Source organism: Terrapene carolina, unplaced genomic scaffold (genome assembly GCF_002925995.2).
Source record: "Terrapene carolina triunguis isolate 2854851 unplaced genomic scaffold, T_m_triunguis-2.0 Scaffold629, whole genome shotgun sequence".
Lineage (NCBI taxonomy): Eukaryota > Metazoa > Chordata > Testudines > Emydidae > Terrapene > Terrapene triunguis.
In genome coordinates this window covers 11,391,735-11,414,703 of record NW_020664980.1, presented here as the reverse complement: position 1 = coordinate 11,414,703, position 22,969 = coordinate 11,391,735, and the positions used below count along the sequence as shown (strand labels likewise).

Here is a 22,969-nt window from a genome sequence, read left to right as displayed (position 1 = left end):
GTCCAGCAACCCAAGAATCACCAAAGTCCCAAAAGTCCAACAACCCCCCAAAGTCTCTGTCCCTGGTCAGTGCAGCCCCAGAGTTCAGGGGGGAGGGGCGCAGGGTGTTAAGGGGCACCTTACGTGATCCGAGACCAACCGGCCGCCTCTCCGTGGGGGTTCCGCCGCAGCCTTCACCAAGAGCCGCTCCACTCCACCTGCTGTCCCGTGAGCCGCTCCTGCCGTCCCATGAACTGCTCTGCTCTGCTCTGCTCCGCTCACCGACCTGTGAGCCGCTCGGCTCCACTCCGCTCCGCTCCAACCGTCCCCGCAAGGCTCCGCTCTGCCAGCTGCTCCTCCAGCTGCTCTGCTCCGCTCACCGACCTGTGAGCCGCTCAGCTCCGCTCTGCTCCAACCGTCCCCACGAGGCTCCACTCGGCTAGCTGCTCCTCCAGCCGTCCCCGCAAACTGCTCCGCCAGCCGCTTAGCAATTCAGGCTCCCCCACTATTTAACACAGCCTCAGTGATCTCAGCTCTTAGTAACTTTAGCTCTTTTGTGATTTCAACTCATAGTGATTTCAGCTCATAGTAGGGGAGCCCCAGTGCTGGTGCACCATTGGCCCAAAGTGAATTCAGCTCAGCAGCCTGTAACTAGACTCCTAAGGGAATCAAAGTTAGCTCTGATATTCCACAGTGGAGAGAGGAGGTGGTGCAATTGGTGTTTTGGACCCTCAGAGGGGGCCCATACCATCAGGTACAAATACCTATCCCCATCCTCTCTCAATTCACTGGGTTTTGTAACCCATGCCCCTTGACAAGCAAATGCTACTTAGGTAATGGTGACGGATTCACTCAGTCCTTCTGTCATACAACAGTTCCACTGGCCTTGATTCACAGAATCAGGGTAACAAAACTTTATTCTTCCTGCCCCAATAATAGAGAAACTGGGGTCCCACACCAGCCAAAGTAACCACTTTCAGTTGCTGTGTTTCCTGCCTGGCGAGTGGGTGTGCCTATGCAAATAAGATCAGCCCCTGGAGTTCTTTTCCACACTCGCCATAATTCACCACCAGATGTCAGGGTAGAGCTCATCCTGACTCTGCTTACATCTGGGATCAATCCTCTAGCTAGAATGGAGCAGCTGGTTACAGGTATGGTAAGTGAAGGCTCAACATGTCAAGGAATAAGACATGATGTGGTGTGGGTGCCATCAGACATGTGCTTTCCACAGTACTATGTTTTACTCAAGTGAGTAAAAGTTTAATTAGCCTGCAATGTATAGAGACAGGCTGAGCTGGAGTTCCTATGTCTGCTGGATGTGCCTGGGAACGCTCAACGTTGTTAAATTAGTGTGCACCTCTCTAAGCCTAGAGGCTGACACAGAGCGAGTAACCTAGGAGTTGGCTGTTGGAAGATGGCTCGGCTGCTGCTTTGATGTGTGGTTTCTTGGAATCTTCTTTTTGTGTTTAAATGCAGGGTAAGCATTTTGCTAAGGAAACCTGTATGGGTCCTTCCTGATTATTAAATATACAACATTCTCCTTTGCATCGCTGTGTTCAGACTTGCGTCTCTCTTACATTCTGGCGGCTTTCCTTTGAGGCTGGAAGAGGTTGTTGTTAGTGGTTCTGTCACTTTAAGAAGATCCAGGACCCCAGGCTTCCTCCAGACTCTCCATCTGTGGCGTCTCGGAATATCCCACGCCGCTCTGATTGTACCACATAGTTAATATTATCATTTTAACAAAGAGTATTAATTACTGATGGCTGAGCAGCATGTGAGCTGGTCACAGTCTGCACATGGGGAGCAGAGAAACAAATTCCCGCCGATTGTCAGATCACAATCAAAGATGCGTAGGCCGTGAAAAAAATCGCAACAAAATGAGGGCTGCCCAGCTACCTAGTAGAATGTAGTAGGTGGGCCCTTGATATTCAGACGTGAACTTTGGTTAGCAATTGCTAGGATCAGTGTGCTCAGCAGGAAGGATAGAGTCTGTACCGACACCTCTCTGCTGTTTCGGGAGTAGGCATCCAGAGGGAGTGGTGTCCATCCCCCAGAGGAACGAGCAGCAATCACAATGTAGGGACATGAAGGAGAGAAGAGTGGATAAAATGAAGGGTCTCTTGGGACCCCTTCAGCCTGGAAAGGGGAGGGAACTTTATACCACCCAAGTGGCTTTTCCATATTACTCAATTAAATGAACACTTGTGTGGTAATTACTCTGTTACTGCACAGCACTGTCTGTGGGAAGTGTATTGTGAGGATACGCTATCATTGTCTGTCTAGCACAACAGTTTCCAGGGAAATTGATGGTTGATCTGCAGAGTTCCCTGTTGCTTCCCCACAAGCTTATTCTTGGGACCTTGCTGCAATGAACTGTGTTCTGCAGGAAAAGTGTTTCGGGGGGTGTCTGAGGGAGAGAACAGACCCCTGTTAAACTGAGCCAGCAGACTATTAGAATTAAATGTGGGTGCACCTTAAAAAGAGGGTTTAAAGCTCTGGTGGATCTTGTCACCATGCAGTTGTGGATTGTGGTATTTTGTGATAGGGTCTTTCCGCATCTCTGGGGTGAAGAATGATCTTTTTTCTTTATTTACCAACAAAATTATTAGGGCTGTCAATTAATCACTGTTAACTCGTGTGATTAACTCAAAATTAATTGCGATTAAAAAAATAATCATGATTAATCAGTTTAAATCGCAGTGTTAAACAATAGGATACCAATTTAAATTTATTAAATATTTTGGATGTTTTTCTATATTTTCAAATATATTAAATTCTGTGTTTTAATTGAAATCAGTGTATATTATTTCTTATTACAAATATTTGCCCTGAAAAAATGATAAACAAAAGAAATAGTATTTTTCAATTCACCTCATACAAGTACTGTAGTGCAATCCCTTTGTCGTGAAAGTGAATAATTGCACTCAAAACCAAAACAATGTAAAACTTCAGAGCCTATGGAGTCCACTCAGTCCTACTTCTTGTTCAGCCAATCTCTAAGACAAACAAGTTTATTTACATTTACAGGAGATAATGCTGCCATCTTCTTATTTACAATGTTACCAGAAAGTGAGAACAGGCATTTGCATGGCACTTTTGTAGCTAACATTGCAAGGTATTTATGTGCCGGATATGCTAAACATTCGTATGCCCCTTCATGCTTCGGCCACCATTCCAGAGGACATGCTTCCATGCTGATGACGCTCATTAAAAAAATAATGCATTAATTAAATTTGTGACTGAACTCCTTGGGGGAGAATTATATGTCTCCTGCTCTGTTTTACCCGCATTCTGCCATATATTTCATGTTACAGAATCGCGGATGATGACCCAACACATGTTGTTCATTTTAAGAACACTTTCGCTGCAGATTTCACAAAACGCAAAGAAGGTACCAATATGAGATTTCTAAAGATAGCTACAGCACTCAACCCAAGGTTTAAGAATCTGAAGTGCCTTCCAAAATCTGAGAGGGACGAGGTGTGGCGCATGCTTTCAGATGTCTTAAAAGAGCAACACTCCAATTCGGAAACTACAGACCCGAACCACCAAAAAAGAAAATCAACCTTCTGCTGGTGGCATCTGACTCAGATAATATTTTGCTTTATTTGACATGGTGCAGAGATAATCGCTTGTTAAATGTTTACTGAAAGTTCTGAATCAGAGCTAAAAAGTCTAGGGCTTCTTCTGACAAGGTGCTGTGGCACTCGGCATTGAGCAGAATCAGGCTCCTAAGGTTGGATGTCATTTTATAACCCTACCTGGTGTCACAGTGACTGAGGTAAACTGACAATTCAGGGTAAAATTTTCAAAGGCTCCTAAATCAGTTGGGAGGTTGTCTCATTTTTCAAAAGTGGCTCCTAAGTGCCCAAGTCAAGGTTTCATTGACTTTTAAATGAAGATTTAGGCTCCTAAATTACTTAGGTCCTTTTGAAATGCTTAACCCGCCATCTTTAAAACACCTAGAGCAGATTTGGATTCCAAGATTTGTCCCTTTTCTCTTTGGATGAAGTTCACCCCCGTGCAGAGGGTCAGCACCAGGCTTAGGCACCATTTAAATTCCCACCCAAGTCCTCAAAATATGGTCTAAGTGGGGTGTGAGCCTTGTGCTGGATGTGGTTTCTACCCTTTGACCCTGATTCCAGATTATGAACTCTGTGGCTCTGAACAGAAACACCAGTCTGTCCAAATAGAGACCCATAATGGCCTGCATGGATCACAATGCAAGATCAGGGCCTATGTGAATTACAGAAGAGATTATTATTAAGGCCAGAAGGGACTACTATGACCATTGTCTGACCTCCTACAGAACACAGGCTGGAGAACCTTACCTAGTAACGTTGGCATCCACCCCATAACTTCTCTTTGCACTATAGTATATGTTGTAGGAAGATAGCCACTCTTGTCTTAAAGGCTTCAAGTGATGGAGAATCCACCACAAACCTGGGTAACTTGTTCCAGTGGTTAGTTACCTGCAGTGTTAAAAATTGCACCTTCTGGCTAGTCTGAATTTGTCTAGCTTCATCTTCCAATCATTGGATCTCATTATGCTTTTTTCTGCTAGATTAAAAAAGTGCCAAACAAACAAACAAACAAACAAGGAGATCCTGTCTGACAAGAGAAAAACACAAAGGAGTCTAGTGATTGACGAGGTTTGACTCTACAATGAGTTGCTCTGCTTTTTCCCGGAGTGTCACGGTGGTGGATTAAATACAAAACCTCCTGAGTGATTGTGCAGCAGTTGTCTTATATAACTAAAAATAGGCTGAAAACAATGCACAGATGTTGTCAATTACATGTAAAAACAATGTGCATTCAGAAGTGTCCACATTATGAAATATGTTTGTGCCCCAATTTCTCAATGTGTTGTGTCCCTGGGGAATCCCTGGCTCTGGGGCCTCAGCAGCACAGTTAAGCAATCAGATTCTGGTGCTAAAAGTTTGTGGTTCACAAATAAATCAGATGTGTCTGGGTTTCTAAGGCACTTACTCACTGCTCAGCATCTCTGTTCCTGTCCCTAAAACATACTGTCCTTTGATACCATCTGGCCTAGAGTAGTTCTGTTTCCATAACTTAGTCTGTATTGTATCAGAGGGGTAGCCGTGTTAGTCTGGATCTGTAAAAAGCGACAGAGAGTCCTGTGGCACCTTATAGACTAACAGACGTATTGGAACATAAGCTTTCGTGGGTGAATACCCACTTCGTCAGATGCATGTAGTGGAATTTCCAGAGGCAGGTAATTTCTACTGCATGCATCTGACGAAGTGGGTATTCACCCATGAAAGCTTATGCTCCAATACGTCTGTTAGTCTATAAGGTACCACAGGACTCTTTGTCGCTTTTTAGTCTGTATTATCTCTGCTGTCTCAGTGGTAGCTTTATTTCCTAAAGTTGTTTCCTAGCTGATAGAAGAAGCTGTGTCACAGCTCTGTGTGATGATAATCAAAAAGAATAAAGAATCAGATAGAATAAATAATTGGTAATAATAATCAAAAAGGATAAATAACTGGTAATGTATCCAATAAGAGCCTGATCTGTAAAATAGCATGGCTGGGGAAAGGGCCTATTTAATGCAAAGCTTAATACAAAAATAATATCACTATGTTGAGTATGGAAAGACTAGAAAAAAATAAATACTCATGAATATTCTCGAGAAAACAAACAATGAAAAGGAGATCAACGCAGATAAAGATTAACTACTAAAATTCATTGCTATGCACTCTATTTCTGTTCTTGGGTGTAATAAACTTTATTAGGGCTTAATTTTCTATAACTGGCACCTATGTAAAATGTGTGCCCAAAACAGATAATTGCATAAATGGATGTAACTCTTGCTCACGTAGTTACCTTATACAGGTATTATGTGCTAATTTTTGAGACCTGAGTGGCCAATTCTGCAAACGCTTACACATGCGAGTAACTATCCTTAGCAGTGCTACTCGTATGCATAAGTCTTTTCAGGATCAATAACTTTAGCTGTGAACTTTTCTTTCGTTTATTTACTGAGAGAGATGAACAGTAGATATTCATCTCATGTTGGACCCCAGCATTATATTGTGAGAGATGAACTGGCCTCAGCCGGATATTACCATAGGGAATTTATTACTCACCACTTAAATATGTAGTTGTATTTCCCAAAGGTATGGTTATTCTCTCTACTCAAGCCCCCATTTTATCCACTCTAGATTTATAGATTGTCCCACATCATATGATCTCATTTTCTCTGACAATACACATGTGTAGACAAGTGACTTACATTTAAGCAAGTGATGGACTTGGGAATGTTTAGGCCAGTAGAGATTTGTTGTGTGTGGCCAGAGAGACATGCTTTGTTCTTGGGAAGGAAAAAACGTTATGCTTTTTGTGTATGCATTACTGACTGGCCCAAGTAATAGACTTCCTAGCAGCACGGTGAAAGATACTACAGTGGGAGTCATTGGAAGACATCAGGTTAAGGGAAAGTTAAAGGAAAAGTTGTAAGCTTTGCCAAAAATTACTAAGCCGCTTCCCTGTCAGGAGATAACAGCCTGATTGATGATAACTTAATTGACATCATATTGGCTTAGCAGTTTAGGAGACCGGACTTATCATCTGGACATGTCATGAAGGTGTCAAGAACTGTGCAACTCCGTCTCATACCCACTCAGCTGCCAATAACCGAGCACTTCCACCTTCAGTTAAGTGTTCAGCACTTGTCCGCAGCATTGTCAGTGCTCCTTGAAGAAAGATGTTATTGATAATGTGTGTTATATCCCTCTGGTACCTTGGGAAATTATAGAAACAGACACTGGCAAGCAACAGGCTGCATGGTTAAGCTGACAAAAATGTTCCCACAGTCTGTAGTTGAGACGGAAGTTGGAATAGTATCCCTTGCTCTTCTCTCAAGAAGGGAAAACTGGGTGATCTGTACTCGCCAAACTCAAATTGCCGATAGAAAGATAAAACACAAATCTGTCATATACAACTACGTTCAGCTCACGATATTTTGACTTAAAGTTTCATGCACATTAATCTAAAAAAAAGAGCGCTCTTAAGAAATGAAATGTTTGCAGCATTATTTTAGCTGTGTTTGGCCCAGGATATCAGAGAGAAGGTGGGTGAGGCAATATCTTTTATTGGACCAACTTCTGTGAAAATCAAAACTTGGCTCTTTCACCAACAGTAGTTGGTCCAATAAAAGATATTACCTCACCCACCTCGTCTCTTCAGAAATTAAATGTCTTTTGCACTTCTCTACAGATGCCAGCTTAAAAAAAGCAGCAATGAATGGTGACATTTGCTTGATTGGATTGTTTTTCATCCACTAAATTTGTGAGATTTATTAGCGAGTTGGGGGCAGATGAATGAATTAATATTCATTATATCTACTGAGGAAATATAATATATTTGCTATCTTGAGATTGGGGGATATCTTCCAGTGGGCTATATCTTCCATTGTGTCTTGTTGGAATAATGTATTTATTGTATAGTGAAACTCTGACATGTGGGAACCTTCTGTACCTTGCCAGCTCTGAATTCCCTCCTCTGCATTAAGCTAATGAAAAGACTTCGCTCTCATGTGTGTGTTTGCTACTGACAAAGCCTCCAATTGAATCAACGCCCTTAAAGCTCTCACTATTTCTCTTTCTTGGTTATTTCCTCCAGTGTCATTTCTTTATTCCTTGGTGAAGTTACTTTGTTAGATAATATTAACTGAACCTTTTAAAAATCACTCCCATGCTGTAACCTTTGTCTTGACTTCTTGATCTTTCACGCTCTACGTTTCACTCACCTGGCTAGATGGTTTTTCCTCGCCTCAATCATGGATTTCTCTCTAATGACCAGCATGTCTTTAGCCGACGAATCCTTAAGGTAGATGTGTTGAATCTACGTCTTCTGGCTTGCTGTGCTTCTTTCTGAATTATGTTTCCTTATTAGCTAATAGCACCTTATTGCCATTGTAAGTCATAAATACGATGAGCCAAATCCTGAGAGTCCTGCTCAGTTTTTAACTCAACCAAAATTCCATGTGAACGTAGTGGGAGTTCTGCCTATGTAAGGAAGGAATGAAAACTAAGGCCTTGAGGATCTGGCTCTTTGTGTGAGTCATGGGGGGAGGAGGGGATAAGGATAGTTCTATATGCTATACTTGTACCATATGAATAATAGTAGTAATCGCACAATGAAATAGATCAGTCCAAATCCGCAAGTCCTAACTTGAATTTTTACTTAGGCAAAATTCAATGGCAGATTTCCTGGCTGAGACAAAATTGGGTAGAGTCTTCCGGATTTGCAGTGGAATTTTCAAGTCTCTGAGTGATTTAGGAGAATGAATCACATTGAATGGCAATAGGATTTGTGCTCCCAATTCACATAGACACTTCTGAAAATCCCACCCTGGTCCCTGATTTGTGGGTGGACCATATTAAACACAATTCTGTTCCTGTGTTGTTCAGATTGGTATCCTGTCCAGATGCTGTTAAGAGTTATGATCCAGTCTTTTCATGGGGATTTTTACTGTTAACTCCACATGTCAGAACAATCAGCTTGCATCCTAAAGGCTGGGCTATTGGAGTTCACCAGGGGATCAGTAGCTGGTAATCTTAGTAGTGAAATTCATTCTGAGATGAGGAGTGCTCCACCTTCTGACCAAGCTTTTCTGGCTGTTTAACTGAAACAAGTGTACACTACTAAATTCTTTAGTGTTAAAATTGCAAGTAGAGACGTAGACTCTTCTTTTCTTTATCTACTGGCAAAGTATGGTGCAAGTGGAGCATTTTAATATCATTACATTTCAGTTGTACTAGAGCAGTGGTTCTCAACCTGTGGCTGCTTGCGGCCCAATCAGCGCAGAGCTGCGGCTCATGTGACATCCTCAGGGCCATAGAGGTAGTATTGGATGCGGCCCACAGTGGCAAATAGGTTGAGAACCACCGTACTAGAGGGATGTCATTAAATATGTTTTGATTCCTTTATTATCTACTAAATGGTGGTAGTACAACCGTGCTTGAAGTAGGCATGATATCAAGTATGTGATTTAATATTCAGGCATTAATGTTTAACTAGTGTTTTCTATGTTCGTATTTGGTATGAGGCCAAGTCCTGCACAACTTACTCAGACAAAACTCCTGCTGGAAGGTGTGGGTCAAAACCCTGAATAAGGGATCAGTAAAAATGGAAAAAAAAGACCTTAATGGCCCATTGGGAGTCTTGTCTGAATAGGGACTGCATGATTGGGACATTCAATGTTAAAGTCCATTGGGATAGTTTTTGGAAAAATATGGGTCAGGTCAAAGGGAGGTGCTGAGTACTCAGCACATCTGAAAATCAGGTTATTCAGGTGCCTAACTATGGAGCCTAAATTAGACACCCAGTTTTGAAAATCTTGGCCATGATCCCGATTATTTAACTTAGTTGGTCAGCCGCAGAGCTAAAAGGTACCCTGCATGCCAATAAATCTCCACGGGGCAAACTTCTCTGGGATATGTGCAGAAACCATCAGCTTTGTGCATATAGCAGAAATGAGAACTGCTTGGCAGATCTGAACAGAGAATTTTGACCTACAGCTGTAGCCTTCTAATTAAACACACCCCTGCATGCCATGGTGCTCTTGCGGACTTCGGAGGAATTTGAGTCTTTTCACAGGTTCTCTCTGCTGTCTCTTATTTAACCAAACAAAACCTTTCAGTAGCCTACAGTAATTTCACCCAAATCATGCAGTATCCCCATGCAGTGTTTGGGACCATTCTTCCAGTCAAATTTGCCTTATTGTCACCATGCATTAAAGCTAGGGTGAGCTGTGATCCATGATCCACATGGAAGAGCTCTCCTCACCCACATGTGCGCACACGCACCATAACTGGCTGTCTTCAAATCTTAACCAGCACTATGGGACAAGCCATTCAAACAATTTTGGTGGTGCTATCAGAAAGACCTATCCCCCTGGCATGCCCCCTGCTGGTTTCTCTCCTACTCAGTGTAGTTAGTTTGCATTCAGCACTTGTGTTGGGCTTTTTTCACATCACAATGTTTGTCTGAACTTCCTACAGGGTGATCAAGGTCAAGATGGAGCTGCTGGCCCACCGGGTCCCCCAGGACCACCGGGTGCAAGGGGTCCCCCTGGAGATACAGGAAAAGATGGCCCCAGGGGACCACAAGGCCTCCCTGTAAGGAATGAAGAATACAGAGTATTCACATTGTAAAACAGAATGGGTGCTCTCTAAGAATGCCCACAGTGTACTTCATCTGGGAGCCATCTGGCACAGGGCCATGCCTGTCTGGGCCATGTGGAGGTACTAGTAGGGGAAGGGGATATAAGGAGCCTTTCCCCGCCTTGTGATGCTGCATCAGGATAGGATTCTAACCTAGCACTTGAGATCATTAGGAAAGAGAGCTATGACATAGGTCAATAAACTGTGGCTGCCAGGAGGCCGGGTCTGGCAGCTGGGGTGTCTGACCAGGCCCCAGGGTCTCCAGCACTTGCTAGCAGGGGATGTGTGTTTCTCGTTAAAGAGGGCAAAAGTGTGTACCCTACCCTGCAGCATGGCTGCCTGCCCACATCGCCCATCCTGCATGGTGCCAGCACACTGGCTCTGGTTATTAGCAGTGCTCACCACTGCTAGGCTTTTAGCAGAGGGCAGGATTTAGCCCACAAAGTTTGAGTTTCTCTTTCCCTATCACAACTGGAGGAGAATAGTCACCCTCGGTGGCCTCAGAGCTGCTTCTAATGATTCCTCTGGATGCAACCTGACAAATGTCTTTAATTCTCTAAAACTGTCTGGTTGTTAGAGAAATGGTAGCTTCACAATAAGTGAAATTATGGTAATTATCCCGGAAAAGTTGTGGGCTAAAGATGGGAGGTACGGGGAGAAGGAGGTTGTGTCGTATTCTGAGCAGAAAATCAGAAGTCAGAATATTTTTTAAAATTTATAAAAAAGCAAAGTTTATTTCCTCCCTGATGAGTAACCTTCACCCATCCCATTGCAAATCTCCAACTCATTGGTAATTCATTTTTTTAAAAAGTCAGAATGTAAAATCAATGAACCTCTCGGTAATTATTTTTTAACTTTTTGGAGGATGAAGGGTTTTGGTGCAAATATCTGTAATCAGCTTCACTGACTTGATTAACTTCTTTCCCCCAGGGCTTAAAAGGAGAGCCGGGGGAAGCTGGAGTGATGGTTAGTAGTATTCTTCCTGCCGTGTTAGTGTCAGCACTAACAGATTAATTATGCTTCACTAGTGTGGACTGTTTGCTTAGCTCAGAAGTGCATGTAGTTTTTGGCTTGGGTGTCCTATTTACTCCCCTCCATAACCACATAGAACAAATGATTTTGTTTGTGCCATTGCTTGCTAATTAAAAAGTACAGCGCTATTATGCTAAGCTACACATGACCAGAGATGGACAATTGTTGAGCTTAGAAAGTTGTACAGGAAACTGAAGCAATCAGATACTGCCTTGATACCTCAGCCCTCTCAGATGCACCATAAGACCCTGCATCACCATAAAGAAAAGAGGTGAGTCTCTCTTCTTATAGCTCTTCCATAAAGCTCCTTTGCCCCCACTTTCCACACCCCTGCCTCCTCTGTGATGTCCCACACTTCCAAAATTTGGATTCTAATTAGTCAAGGAAGCCTTTTGTGAATTTTGGGGTAGTTTTTATTTCCGCTGAGCTTTTTTTTTAATTGGTGAAAACGTTATTAATGCTACTTACCGGCGTCATTGCAGCTATGATGCCAAGATGAGTTTCACAAGGATCGAATTGTGAAATTTGGGAACAGAATCTGGCTGACAGATGATGATTCATTGGTGCCACCCACTTCCCCTAGGACAACGTTTATATTTTTCAGGGGAGGGTTAATTCTTAAGGGACACCGTTGGTAAACGTGGATTATTTTCACTTGTTTTCCTACACCTTCCTCAAACCAAGAAAAGAAGGTTGAGAGAAGAAAAAGTTCTGAGCATTGAACCATGTGGAAGGCCATGAAGTATTACACCTTTGCAGCATTAAAAAATATTAGGTTTTGTTTTTTATTTTATTTTACACCTGTGGACTACCTACTTTGTCATATGCAACAACAAGCAAGATCACTCAGCAAGGCAGTGGAGCATCTGAAAGTTGGGCAAAGAACCATAGAAAAAAATTATGCTGGGTATCCCAAGTAGAAGCAGGAGAAAAAGCAGAGAAATCACAGTGAAGACTGTGAAGAATTTATTGTCAACAGACAAAAGAAGATATGGAAGAGAGAGAGGGCCCCCTGGAGATACAGGAAAAGATGGCCTCAGAGGACCATCCTAGAGAGTGCTGCAAGATCTTTGATGAATCTACTTGGATACGTTTGGTTTAGAATAGGTATCACCCACAGTGGAGTGGGTAAGGTCGTGTGCAACTACAAAATGGGGAAACATTAGCTAGGTGGTAGTACTGTGGAAAAGGATCTGGGGGAGTTTAGTGAATCACAAATTGAGTCAAAAATGGAATGCAGTTGTGAAAAAGGCTAATATCATTCTGAGGTGTGTTAACAGGAGTGTTGTATGTAAGACATGGGAAGTAATTGTCCTGCTCTACTTGGCACTGGTGAGACCTCAGTTGGAGCACTGTGTCCAATTCTAGGCACCACACTTTGGGAAAGATGTGGACAAATTGGAGATAGTCGAGAGGAGAGCAACAAAATTGATAAAAGGTTTAAAAAACCTGAAGACTTTTTTTTTAAACTGGGCGTGTTTTGTCTTGAGAAAAGAAGACTGAGGGGGGGACCTGATAACACTTCAAATACATTAAGGGCTGTTATAAAGAGAGTGGGGATCAATTGTTCTCCATGTCCACTGAAGGTAGGACAAGAAATAACTGGCTTAATCTGTAGCAAAGGAGATTTAGTCTAGATATTCAGAAAAGCTTTCTAACTATAAGAGTAATTTAACTTTGGAATAGGCTTCCAAGGGACGTTGTGGAATCCCTATAATGGGGGGGGGGTTAAGAACAGGTTAGACAAACACCTGTCAAGGATGGTCTAGGTTTACTTGGTCCTGCCTCAGAGCAGAGGGCTGGACTAGATAACCTCCTGAGGACCCTTTCAGCCCAACATTTCTATGATTCTGTGGTGACGGTAGTTCATTTCCACCTGGTACAATGACTCAAACAGCTCTAAATTCATCTTCTCAAACCATGGAGTGAAGGGACTTCCTTCCCAGCTAGGTACAGTTGTTCTAACACTCTTTGGACCGTTTTCCCCTTCCTCGCATAGGATAGCCTCTTGGAAACCTGTCCGTTAAGATCCTGAAACCCACTCTAAATAACTAGTGTTGCTGACTCACAATGTGAAAATAGATCATGGGAGTTGTGCCTGTTTATGTCAGGGATGAATTCGCCCCAGCGCCTGGAATCTAGTCTATATTATCTCATAAACAGCTATATTTACAAACTACTCTAATGCTGCTTTACTAACCAATCACCTGCTTCCCCACCAGCAGATTTTTGGAAAGCATTGATGTTGTGGACATCCTCCATTGACCATATTTTTGAGCCCCACTATGGAATATATAAAATAGCCCACATAACCAAGCTCTACAAGTCCACCTGTAACATTTCAATTATTTGTTTTATGCGAAGGTCTAGCCCGGAGTTATGGTACTGAGTCAGATTCCAAAACAATTTATGGGACATTTTTCATACATAAAATATAAATCTTTAGAGAGCATTTTCTTTATTATTTGTGGGGTAAAGTGCATTGATACTGAGAATGTTTGTCTGTAGTAATGTTCATACAGAACCGAAAACAGACATAGGCATCCTCGCCATTTTCTACTGAGCTGTAAACATTTATAGCTATATATTTTTAAATCCTGTTATGCTTTTATTTCCAAATAAATATACTGATAAATTTTACTTTCAACAGGGTGTAAGGGGACCTTCAGGACTAAAGGTAGGTGGTAAATAGTTTATTATACCTCTAATATTAACAAGGCAAGAATCTTCAAAATGCCTCTATGTGCCTGAGCAGGGTTGCACACATTTTTTCAGTTTGATGTAATCTCCTCTTCATCAATTGCATCTAAGAATTCCAGGGAATCAAATTGGCCATTATCTGGAAACTGAAAAGTTAATTTTTTATTGCATCTTCTGGACAGAAAGTATGCTAATTGTTAAGAGAAGTAAAACAATGAAATTTAGAATGAGGAGGGGGGAATTTGCTTTTTTAATTTTAGCATACTGTAGGCACACTGGATTTTTTGGCATTTCAGGAGAAGATAATGAAGATCAATAGCAGAACAAAATTTCCACTTCAACTGATCATTTTAAAAATGAATATGACTCATTACTATATTTCATGGTATCTCGCTCTTATTTCCCTTCCTTTGTTTTTTGTTTTTGAAGGGTGAGCCTGGTTTTCCAGGGAGAAAGGTAAGATACTGATTCTTCTTTCTTTAAAAAAAAAAAAAAAAATGTTCATCACACACAATGAGCCATTTGCAGAAACAAGGTTGAGCAAGGCTCTAGTCATGGTTGGTTGCACTGATTCACACTTTATATTCTTCAGGATTTCTAGCATATGTTCAATTAAAGAATAGCAATTCTGTGACCTTGAAATAGACATTGTTGTGCCATCAGCATCTTTTTCATTATGGTGATCAGCCCAGAAGCAGTAATTACATTAGCCTCGTCAACAAAGAATAGGGTTACCATATTTGAACATTCAAAAAAGAGGACACTCCATGGGGGTGTCGGCCCCGCCCAGAGTCCACCCCCGCTCCTACCATGCTCCGCCCCCACTCTGCCCCAGGGTCCCACTCTGCCCCGCCACCACATCCCTCCTCACCCCCTGGCCCACCGCTGGCTTCCTGCATCCCTCCTCAGTCACCCACCCACCGTTCACCTCCTACCACCTGCCACTCACCTGCTCACTCCCCTGTCAGAAACCCCCATGCCCGCCCCGAGAACCCCCGCCTGCCATTGGCTTGCCGCTTCTTGCCTCCTCACCCCCGCCCGCCCACCCGCTGCTGGCTCCCTTGCTGCTCACCTCTTCAACCCCCGCTGCCCGCCGCTGGCCTTTTCACACACCCCTCCGCTCATCTACTCACCCCTCCTGCCGCAGGTCCCTCTGGCTCCTAGGATCAGGGGCAGCCGAGGGGTCTCCATGTGCTGTGCCCGCCACAAGCGCGAGCTCCGTGGCTCCCATTGGCTGGGGAAAGCACCAATGGGAGCTGCCGGAGCTGCGGAGCAGGCCTTGCAGGCACCGGCAGCGCACAGAGAGTCCTCCGCCCCGCACCCCCCCGACCTGACCTGACCTGACCCTAAGAGCCAGAGGGACCTGCCAGGGGACAAGGTGGGGAGTCTCAGTGGTGCTTACCTGGGGCGGCTCCCGGGAAACATCCAGCAGGTCCCTCTGGCTCCTAGGGTCGGGTCGGGTTGGGGGGGAGGGGCGGAGGGCTCTCTGCCCGCTGCCAGCGCCTGCAAGCCCCGCCCCTGCAGCTGTGATTGGGCAGGAAGGAGCCGGTGCAGCACACGGAGACCCCCTCCGCCTCTGTGCCTAGGGGCCGCCCACACTGCAGGCTCCTGCCGGTGGGCGGGCACCGGGAGCTGCCCCAGGAAGCACCGCTAGCCCCGGGACTTTGGACTTAGGGTTACCATACGTCTGTATTTTCCCGGACATTTTTAGATATTTAAAAATTCCTCCCAGATGGCGATTTAAGAACTAAAAAGCCGGACATGTCTGGGAAAATACAGACGTATGGTAACCCTAAAAAAGAATAAAACAGCCAATATGCCACACAAGGCTGAAGGTATGAGCCCTTTTGCTGAATTAATTGAAAATAAAATGGGTGAATTTTTGAGACTGCTGCTCTCCATCAGGCCAGCATTGGTCAGTCTGAATCTCTCGTAGGACTGACCAAACAGACATCACCGTACTCTGAGGAGCGGAGCCCACTGGACATAATCTCTGTGTTTGGAGAAAGTATACTCTCTGGCAAGAAGGAGAGCAGCTCACACACACACGTCTGCTCTTCTGCAGGAGACTGGCCTTTCATCGAGGAGGACAAACGGTTGCTCTGAGTAGCCCACTGAAGACCAGGGAGCCTTGCATGAGCAATCCTGCCTATCCAGTTTTTATATATACTGTTCTACATCAATGCCTCCCAGAGAACTGAAACCAAAACTCCAAAAGGCTCATGCCTTATTCCGTCCTTACTTCCCTTAAGGCAATCAAGGGCTTGTGTGTTTCTTGGCAGAATTTGGCTCCGAATCTTCAATATATAAGGGTTAAACTCTGTCATTCTCATGAACAATCTTTAATTTAAATGTAACAATGAAAGCAAGTGACTAGCTAAACCTGTGAATCTCCTTTTTGACCAGTTAGAATTCTTAGTGAATATAATGCATTCGATTTCCGAAATGCAGGCAGAATCTTCATGTATATTATGAGCCAGATTTGCAAAGGCCTGTTGACTTCCAATCAGAGTTAGGCACTTAATCTGCGTAGGTTCTTATGTAAATCCCAATTGGCGCCTAAAAACCCTGTAAATCTGGCCCTATCCCATGAGCGCATCAGAGTTATGGTGATAAGTATAATTGAGCTCTTACCCAATGGTAACATTGGCTGGCCTATTGACCCCTGTGTATTTTCACGGTTTGATAGACACTCTATGTATATTTTTATTTTACCAGGGTGATGATGGGACCCCAGGACAGCCAGGGCTTCAAGGGCCTAAGGTAAATTTCAGCTCTATATCTGTCTGCCTGGTGGCTATTTTTACCATCTGGTACCTGTTGCTGGCCAGATATCACAGTCAATGCAGATTGCTCCTAAAACAGAGAGCCATAAGCAGACACTTTTGATCTGAAACTAAAAAGAACAAAGAGAGGAACAATAGACGTGTAATCTATACGCCTAGGGTATTCATGCCAATACCAAATATTTTCACTTGTCATTTGTTATCTGTTGACTTGAAAGTGTTGACAGTCACTAACTAAATGATAACACAGGGTTTGTCTCCACTGCCATCGAGGGGCGTATTTGCAGCTTTGGGGGACATGCCTGCACCTTCATCTAGCTAGCTTGGGTACCTGAGCAGTGACGCTGCAGCAGCACAAGCTTCAGCACAGGCTAGCCCTGTAAGTCAGAACTCAGATTATTACATTAATTAAATGACACTTGTGATTGTGGTGCAGACACACACTGCAAGTTGTCATTTAGAACCTGATCTTGCAGAACTGAATCAGGCAAAGCCAGTGGGAATTTCCCAGACCTGGAAATTCAGGATGTGTGTGGTCCTTATAATAACTTCACTTCAAAAGTGTAGCAGACTCAGTTCCATGGAAGTCTCCCATTGTAGGGCCTACATGTTTGTGGTAGCTGCCATTTTGGGACAAGGTTTGCTGGTGAACGTGTCCTCCACTACTGCGTTTGAAAGCCCGAAAGCTTCATTTTAGTTTTCAAATTCCCTTTTGGGCACGGGCAGCACTTGAAGACATTTTAGAATAAAAGCAAAGCTTTGATAATTCCGGCATCTGTGTAGAAGTTTAAGATAAGGCAAAAGGACTGTAACCATAAGAAAAATGCTTTCTGTCCTATCAAGTTAGACTTAAGATGTTTTGGCTTCAAAGTTCATACCTGGTAAAGTTCAGTGTGAATTATCTTATTTTCAGGGAGAGCAAGGAAGCACAGGTCCCAAAGGAGAGAAAGGATTAGATGGATTGCCAGGATCAAAGGTAAATAAAAGACAGGTTCATTAAGCTGGAAGTTGGTCACAACAGCATTGAGGCAGTGGGTTTCAGTTTGACAAGAGTTTTAAACATTTGTTTTCTAAAAATTGCATTAAAATGGCAAAAAACAAAACATAGCCTGTAAACTTTCACTAGCATTTTACCTTTCCATGGTGGGTTGAGACTGAGAATAGAGTTCCAAAATCACCACTTTCTGACATTTTTGGCTGCATTATCTTGCAAGAAATCTGTAGGTTCTGTCCTCTGCATCGCGTGTGTTACGACTATATCCATTCTACATAGCTAGTGTTAGTGTGTCTCACAATTTTACTTTTGCTTCACAACTGAAAAGAAATGCACCAACATGACCTAGCTGTATTGAGCAGTGACAACACAACAGGTCCGCCCTTCACGATCAGCTGTTCCTCAACAGCTGCTTTTGCTTTAATGGCATCTGCATCCAAGTATGTTTATGCTCAGAGCAGTCATGCTCCTGTCATGCATGAAACTATTCAAAACTGGGAGACCACTCTTGGCCATTCTACTTCTAAATCCATAGCAGCCGTGCTGGTTTGTGCTTGCTGGTGCTTCTGCTTCAAGCTGGTATCACTCTATTAGGAACTTTTACTTTCAGGTTTAAATGCTTAGCTATTGAAACGGCATCACTTTGTGACTTGTAAATATATTAAGTGGGAGGTCAAATCTGTATAAATGGTTTTGCTGTCTTATATCTGATCAGGCTGGGTTCTTTTGTTGCCAGCTAGATTATTTTAAGGTTATTTTAGCAAGGCCTATGCTTCTAAATATCTAAAATCCATTTGTCCGTGACCAGTTGGAGTTTCTTATTGAGACTATACTTTTACCTAAAATAAGTATTTGACTGTCATGCAGTAAATGACTTTTTTCATAATACTTCTGACTTTCTTTATTATTTCTGACTAATAAATGTGATGTTCATTTTCAGGGTGATCCTGGTGAGAGAGGAGGAGATGGACCCATTGGACCAAGGGTATATGAGTGTTTGTTTTTGCCTCACTAATTTAGATTCTTGTATTCTCCTTAACATGGGTCAGTTTCCTCCATCCAACTCTGTCTGTCATCTGTTGCTGTATAGTTGAAGGGTTCAGTACTGTATAAGAATAATAACGAAGATGGATCATATTAAAATAAATCACCGTATAGATATTGAGCCAAATTAATGCAGATAGCTCCCGTGAAGTCAGTTAAGTTGCATCCAGTTTTACTATTGACCTCAGAGAGGTGCTGACCGCTTGCTGTCACTGAAAGATCCCATGACTTTTTTTCATAAGAATGAGGCTGTACCAGTCAAATTCCAGCTTAGGTTATTACATTCTGCCTGTCACTCAATGTATACTTCCAGGTCCTTTCAGAATTTGCTCTGTATAGCTACATTCTTGTATCGATTGCATGTGTAATATTTATATGGAGACAAATACAAAAGTATCTAGGGGCCAAAATAGTACTTAACCCTGTTCTAGCTGTTGTTTTCATGCTGCCCACTTTTCAGGGGCTAACACCACCGTTGTTATCACAAAGTTTGCAATTTGCCTTTGTCTCCAGGGTCCACCTGGCCTGAAGGGCGAACAGGGAGATACTGTAATAATTGACTATGATGGCAGAATCCTGGATGCACTCAAGGTACCTCTGCAATAAGATGATGATGATGATAATTTGTTGTGTGCTCCTGTTCTTAATTGGAATTGAATTAACCAGCTGAGATTACTGCACCAATTGAAATCCAGTGAATCTGTGAGAGAGCTGATCTTGAAACATATGCTAGAGTAGCGTGGGGAAGTTAGTTCACCCTGCAGAGTTTGGTTGATGCAGTGATCGGGAACTTACAGATTGATGAGCAGGAATTGCAAGATAATTAGGAAGGTTGAACCTCACATTGTCCACACAGGACCCTCTCTTTCCTCAAGCTACTCCTTCCCCACTGATCACCATAGATCTGGGCCTGAGAGAAGCCCCATAATCGTTAGCATGGCTGCTGGGAAAGAGACCGAAAAGCCGAGATGCTCCATAACTGCTAGTGTGTATTGCTAGGGAATACCTGTGCTAAGGATTATGAGGCTTCTTAGAATCCCAACAGAGTAGAGCTGGCTAGCAGTAGGAGCAGAAGTGTTTTCCTTGTTTTCATTGCTCTACTGGAAGTGGGGGAGTCATCACACCCTCCAGAAGATAGAAGAGGGGAGCAGGGGCCTAAACAGTGGACATAGTTGCCGAAACCATATAGCCACACCCAAGGCACTGCTTTGTAGGAACAACCACACAGTGCCCCCAGAGATGTGGGGAAATGATGGAGAGGTCACCCAGTCTCTAGGAAGAAATGGGGAGCCGATAGGCCAATGCTTCCTCCTGACCCAGGAGGACATTTAAGGAACAAGGGTGGCCTGGCAGGAGGGCTGAGTGAGAGGACAGAGGGCATCAGGTGAGTTCCTAGGAGTTTGCAGTGTTCAGACACCATGCTGATGTGTGCACTAGAGAGGGCTTGGTTAGATGGATGTACAGAAGCAGCACAGACTACCTCAGCCTGATTTGCTAATGTTTACAATATGGGCTAAGGTGCATGAACACATTGAGTCACTGTGAGCGGGTTTGAGGTCAGATGCCATTCTGTTCCCTGTCAAGCATGCAGGTGTAGCCTGTGGTATCGAAGAATCCTAGGACTGGACGGGACCTCGAGAGGTCATCTAGTCCAGTCCCCTGCACTCATGGCAGGACTAAGTATTATCTAGACCAATTAGACTAAGTATTAGCTAAGGCTCCAGGCTAAAGCAGCCACAACAGTAGGAACAAGAGGTTTTCCTGCTCAACTGCTGCAGGGTGGAGAGGAAATGCAGAGGGAAGTGGGCACGTTTGTCCCTAGAAGACCTGTTTGGTTTGCTTCCCTTAGTCCCCAATCAGGTGTTCTTACCCCAACCAAGCAGAGACTGTAGGCGGAGTAGTCATCCAGCCACAGAAGATACTGGAGCTGAGAGTACAGAGGGATTGCAGGCCCCAGCCTGGTGCTGATTGGGAGTGGAAGGACTGGGTGCAGTGACAAAACATGACCCAGAAGCCCTGAAAAATGTGCAAATGTAAATCAAGTTTGAGTCACCACAAAACCTTGAATCAGGTGAGTCTCAGGATTTGCAGCAAACATTTTGCACAGCCCCCCCGCTGGAGACGATTGAAGTAGTTTGTTCAGTAAATGACACATAAGTGGCTTGAGCCAAATCTGGTCTGTGCCCATGACTATAGTGAGATCATACATGTAAAGGAGGGCACCATTTGCCCCTTTGTCTCTGTCAGTTCTATAAAATGAAAACAATAAGACAATGAATTCAGAAGGAAAATTTCCTGAAGTTCGTGTAAAGGAAAATTATGCCCCCGTTGTGTAGCCTGTACTTGCTATACAAGAAAAGGAGTGAGACCATGTTTAATGCTGCCATTTAGCAAAGATTAAAGAAGCTGAGTAGAATAAATATTTAATTACAGACACATTTGAAAACCATTTTAATTGTTTTATAACAGGCTGCAGGGAAACATAAAGTGATGGTAATTACTGTATGCCAGATGTCTGCATGGGTTGCTTGGACAGAATAGCACAGCATGTGGCGTTGTGAATGGAATTTGTGGACTGAGATCATTGGAAAGTTTCCACCAAACATTTGGAGTTTCAGTTTACTAACAAAATGACCCACAGTCTCTGAGACGGTTGAGTTTTGTGTGTGCTGCATGTTGAAATGCTCAGGGGTAAATTATTAAATTGTCACTGACCTTGCCTTTACCGTTCTTCTGCTTATTCGCTGGGATCTCAGCCATTTCTCCTATTTACCCACTCATGGCTTCTGAGTGAACAGGCCTCTTAAAAACTGTTTTGTTTGTGAAGTACAACAATGGGGACTAGGAGCTCAGAATAATGCAACATGTTGCTGGTTGGTTTTCAAGCTGAAGGGGTAGATGTCTGATGTGGTGCCATTTAGGGATCCCTTATAAATGACAAAATATATCCCCATCAAAGGGTTTTCAAACTCCTGGTTTGCAAGGGTCTCTGGTGAGAAGAATAGTTTACATGAGCTTGCAAACTTTTAGCACGTTTTCCTGCTGTTAGTATTCATGTACACTTTTCTGTTTCTACTTCTTTTTAATCATGTCATATGTGGCATAATGGAATTCGTGTTTCACCTACCAGTAGAGTTGAGTTGAATTGGCTGGTTGATTTCAAACATCATGGTCACGTTGAGCCATAGATGAGGGAATTTTGCCTATCTAGTCTACTGTCCATCTGAATTGGTAGACACCATTCCTCTCGGATGTGTTTCCAGCATAAGGTTGGCCAGTAATGAGGGGATGGAAAAAGTAAGATCCCACAGGCAACAAGGCAGATTTTGGACCAGAACTACTTATATCTAGAAATGTGTGCCTTTTAAGCACGTGTATTTCAGTGCTAGCACGGCCCTCTACACCAGATTGGACACAGTCTTTTTTGAGTTAACATTTCCTGTGTTGTGGGAAACAGCCTTGTCTGTTTAATATTAGCTGATCTTGTCATGGACATTTATGCTATGATAATTTAGAAAAATATTTACTATAAATCTATGGCTACGTCTACACTTGGAGTGTGTGTGTGGTGGTGATTCCCAGCTTGTGTGGATATACTGTGGGTACACACTCAGGGAGGCTAGTCTGTGCCACTGTTTGCTGCTGCCCATGCTACCTCAAGTATGGTACCATTTTTAGCATGCCAGCATGATGAGCTCAAGCTGGGAATCACACCCCTGGCTCCAAGTGTAGACGTAGCCAATATGAGAAGCTGCGCTCATGGCTGATCTCCAGAGTGAAGTGAACGTGTGCTGGATTAGTAATGATATTCAAGACAGTTCTATTTATGCCATCTTTCTTTGCTGTGTTTTCAGGGCCCACCAGGTCCCCAAGGGCCACCAGGCCCTCAAGGAGCTCCAGGACCAAAGGTTGGATTGACCTCTGTTATACAGAAAGTATTTCATGACATGCAGCGTATACAGTGCCCCCTCACCACATTCTGACATCGATCCTCATGCAAACCTCCTATCGAAATCAATGGGAGTTCTCCATGCGGAACTATGGCGGGATGTGTCCCCTTGTGATGACATCTTAGAGCAAGACTGGAGAAATGTCTCCCAAATCACAAAGGGGTGGGAGGCAGGAAAGGACTGAACCTGGGTATTTTAACTCATGAGTTTGTCTGCAGGAAAGAGAGCATTCTAAATTCCCCTCCTCTCTGAACAACAGAAGCCTGTTACCTAGATGCAAAAGTATATTTGTTT

At 43.4% G+C, this 22,969-nt stretch overlaps 1 protein-coding gene across 1 annotated transcript in view; it reads left to right on the top strand.

The window, feature by feature from the left end:
• COL23A1 (collagen type XXIII alpha 1 chain) overlaps positions 1-22,969 on the top strand; it is a 327,340-nt gene that overhangs the window by 282,099 nt on the left and 22,272 nt on the right. Inside the window, exons 8-18 of the mRNA XM_026659403.2 lie at positions 7,759-7,830; positions 10,008-10,124; positions 11,100-11,135; positions 13,852-13,878; positions 14,331-14,357; positions 16,620-16,664; positions 17,601-17,663; positions 18,622-18,666; positions 19,239-19,316; positions 21,195-21,218; positions 22,580-22,633. Of these exons, the coding sequence (XP_026515188.1) occupies positions 7,759-7,830; positions 10,008-10,124; positions 11,100-11,135; positions 13,852-13,878; positions 14,331-14,357; positions 16,620-16,664; positions 17,601-17,663; positions 18,622-18,666; positions 19,239-19,316; positions 21,195-21,218; positions 22,580-22,633 (588 nt within the window). The remainder of the gene's footprint in view (positions 1-7,758; positions 7,831-10,007; positions 10,125-11,099; positions 11,136-13,851; positions 13,879-14,330; positions 14,358-16,619; positions 16,665-17,600; positions 17,664-18,621; positions 18,667-19,238; positions 19,317-21,194; positions 21,219-22,579; positions 22,634-22,969) is intronic.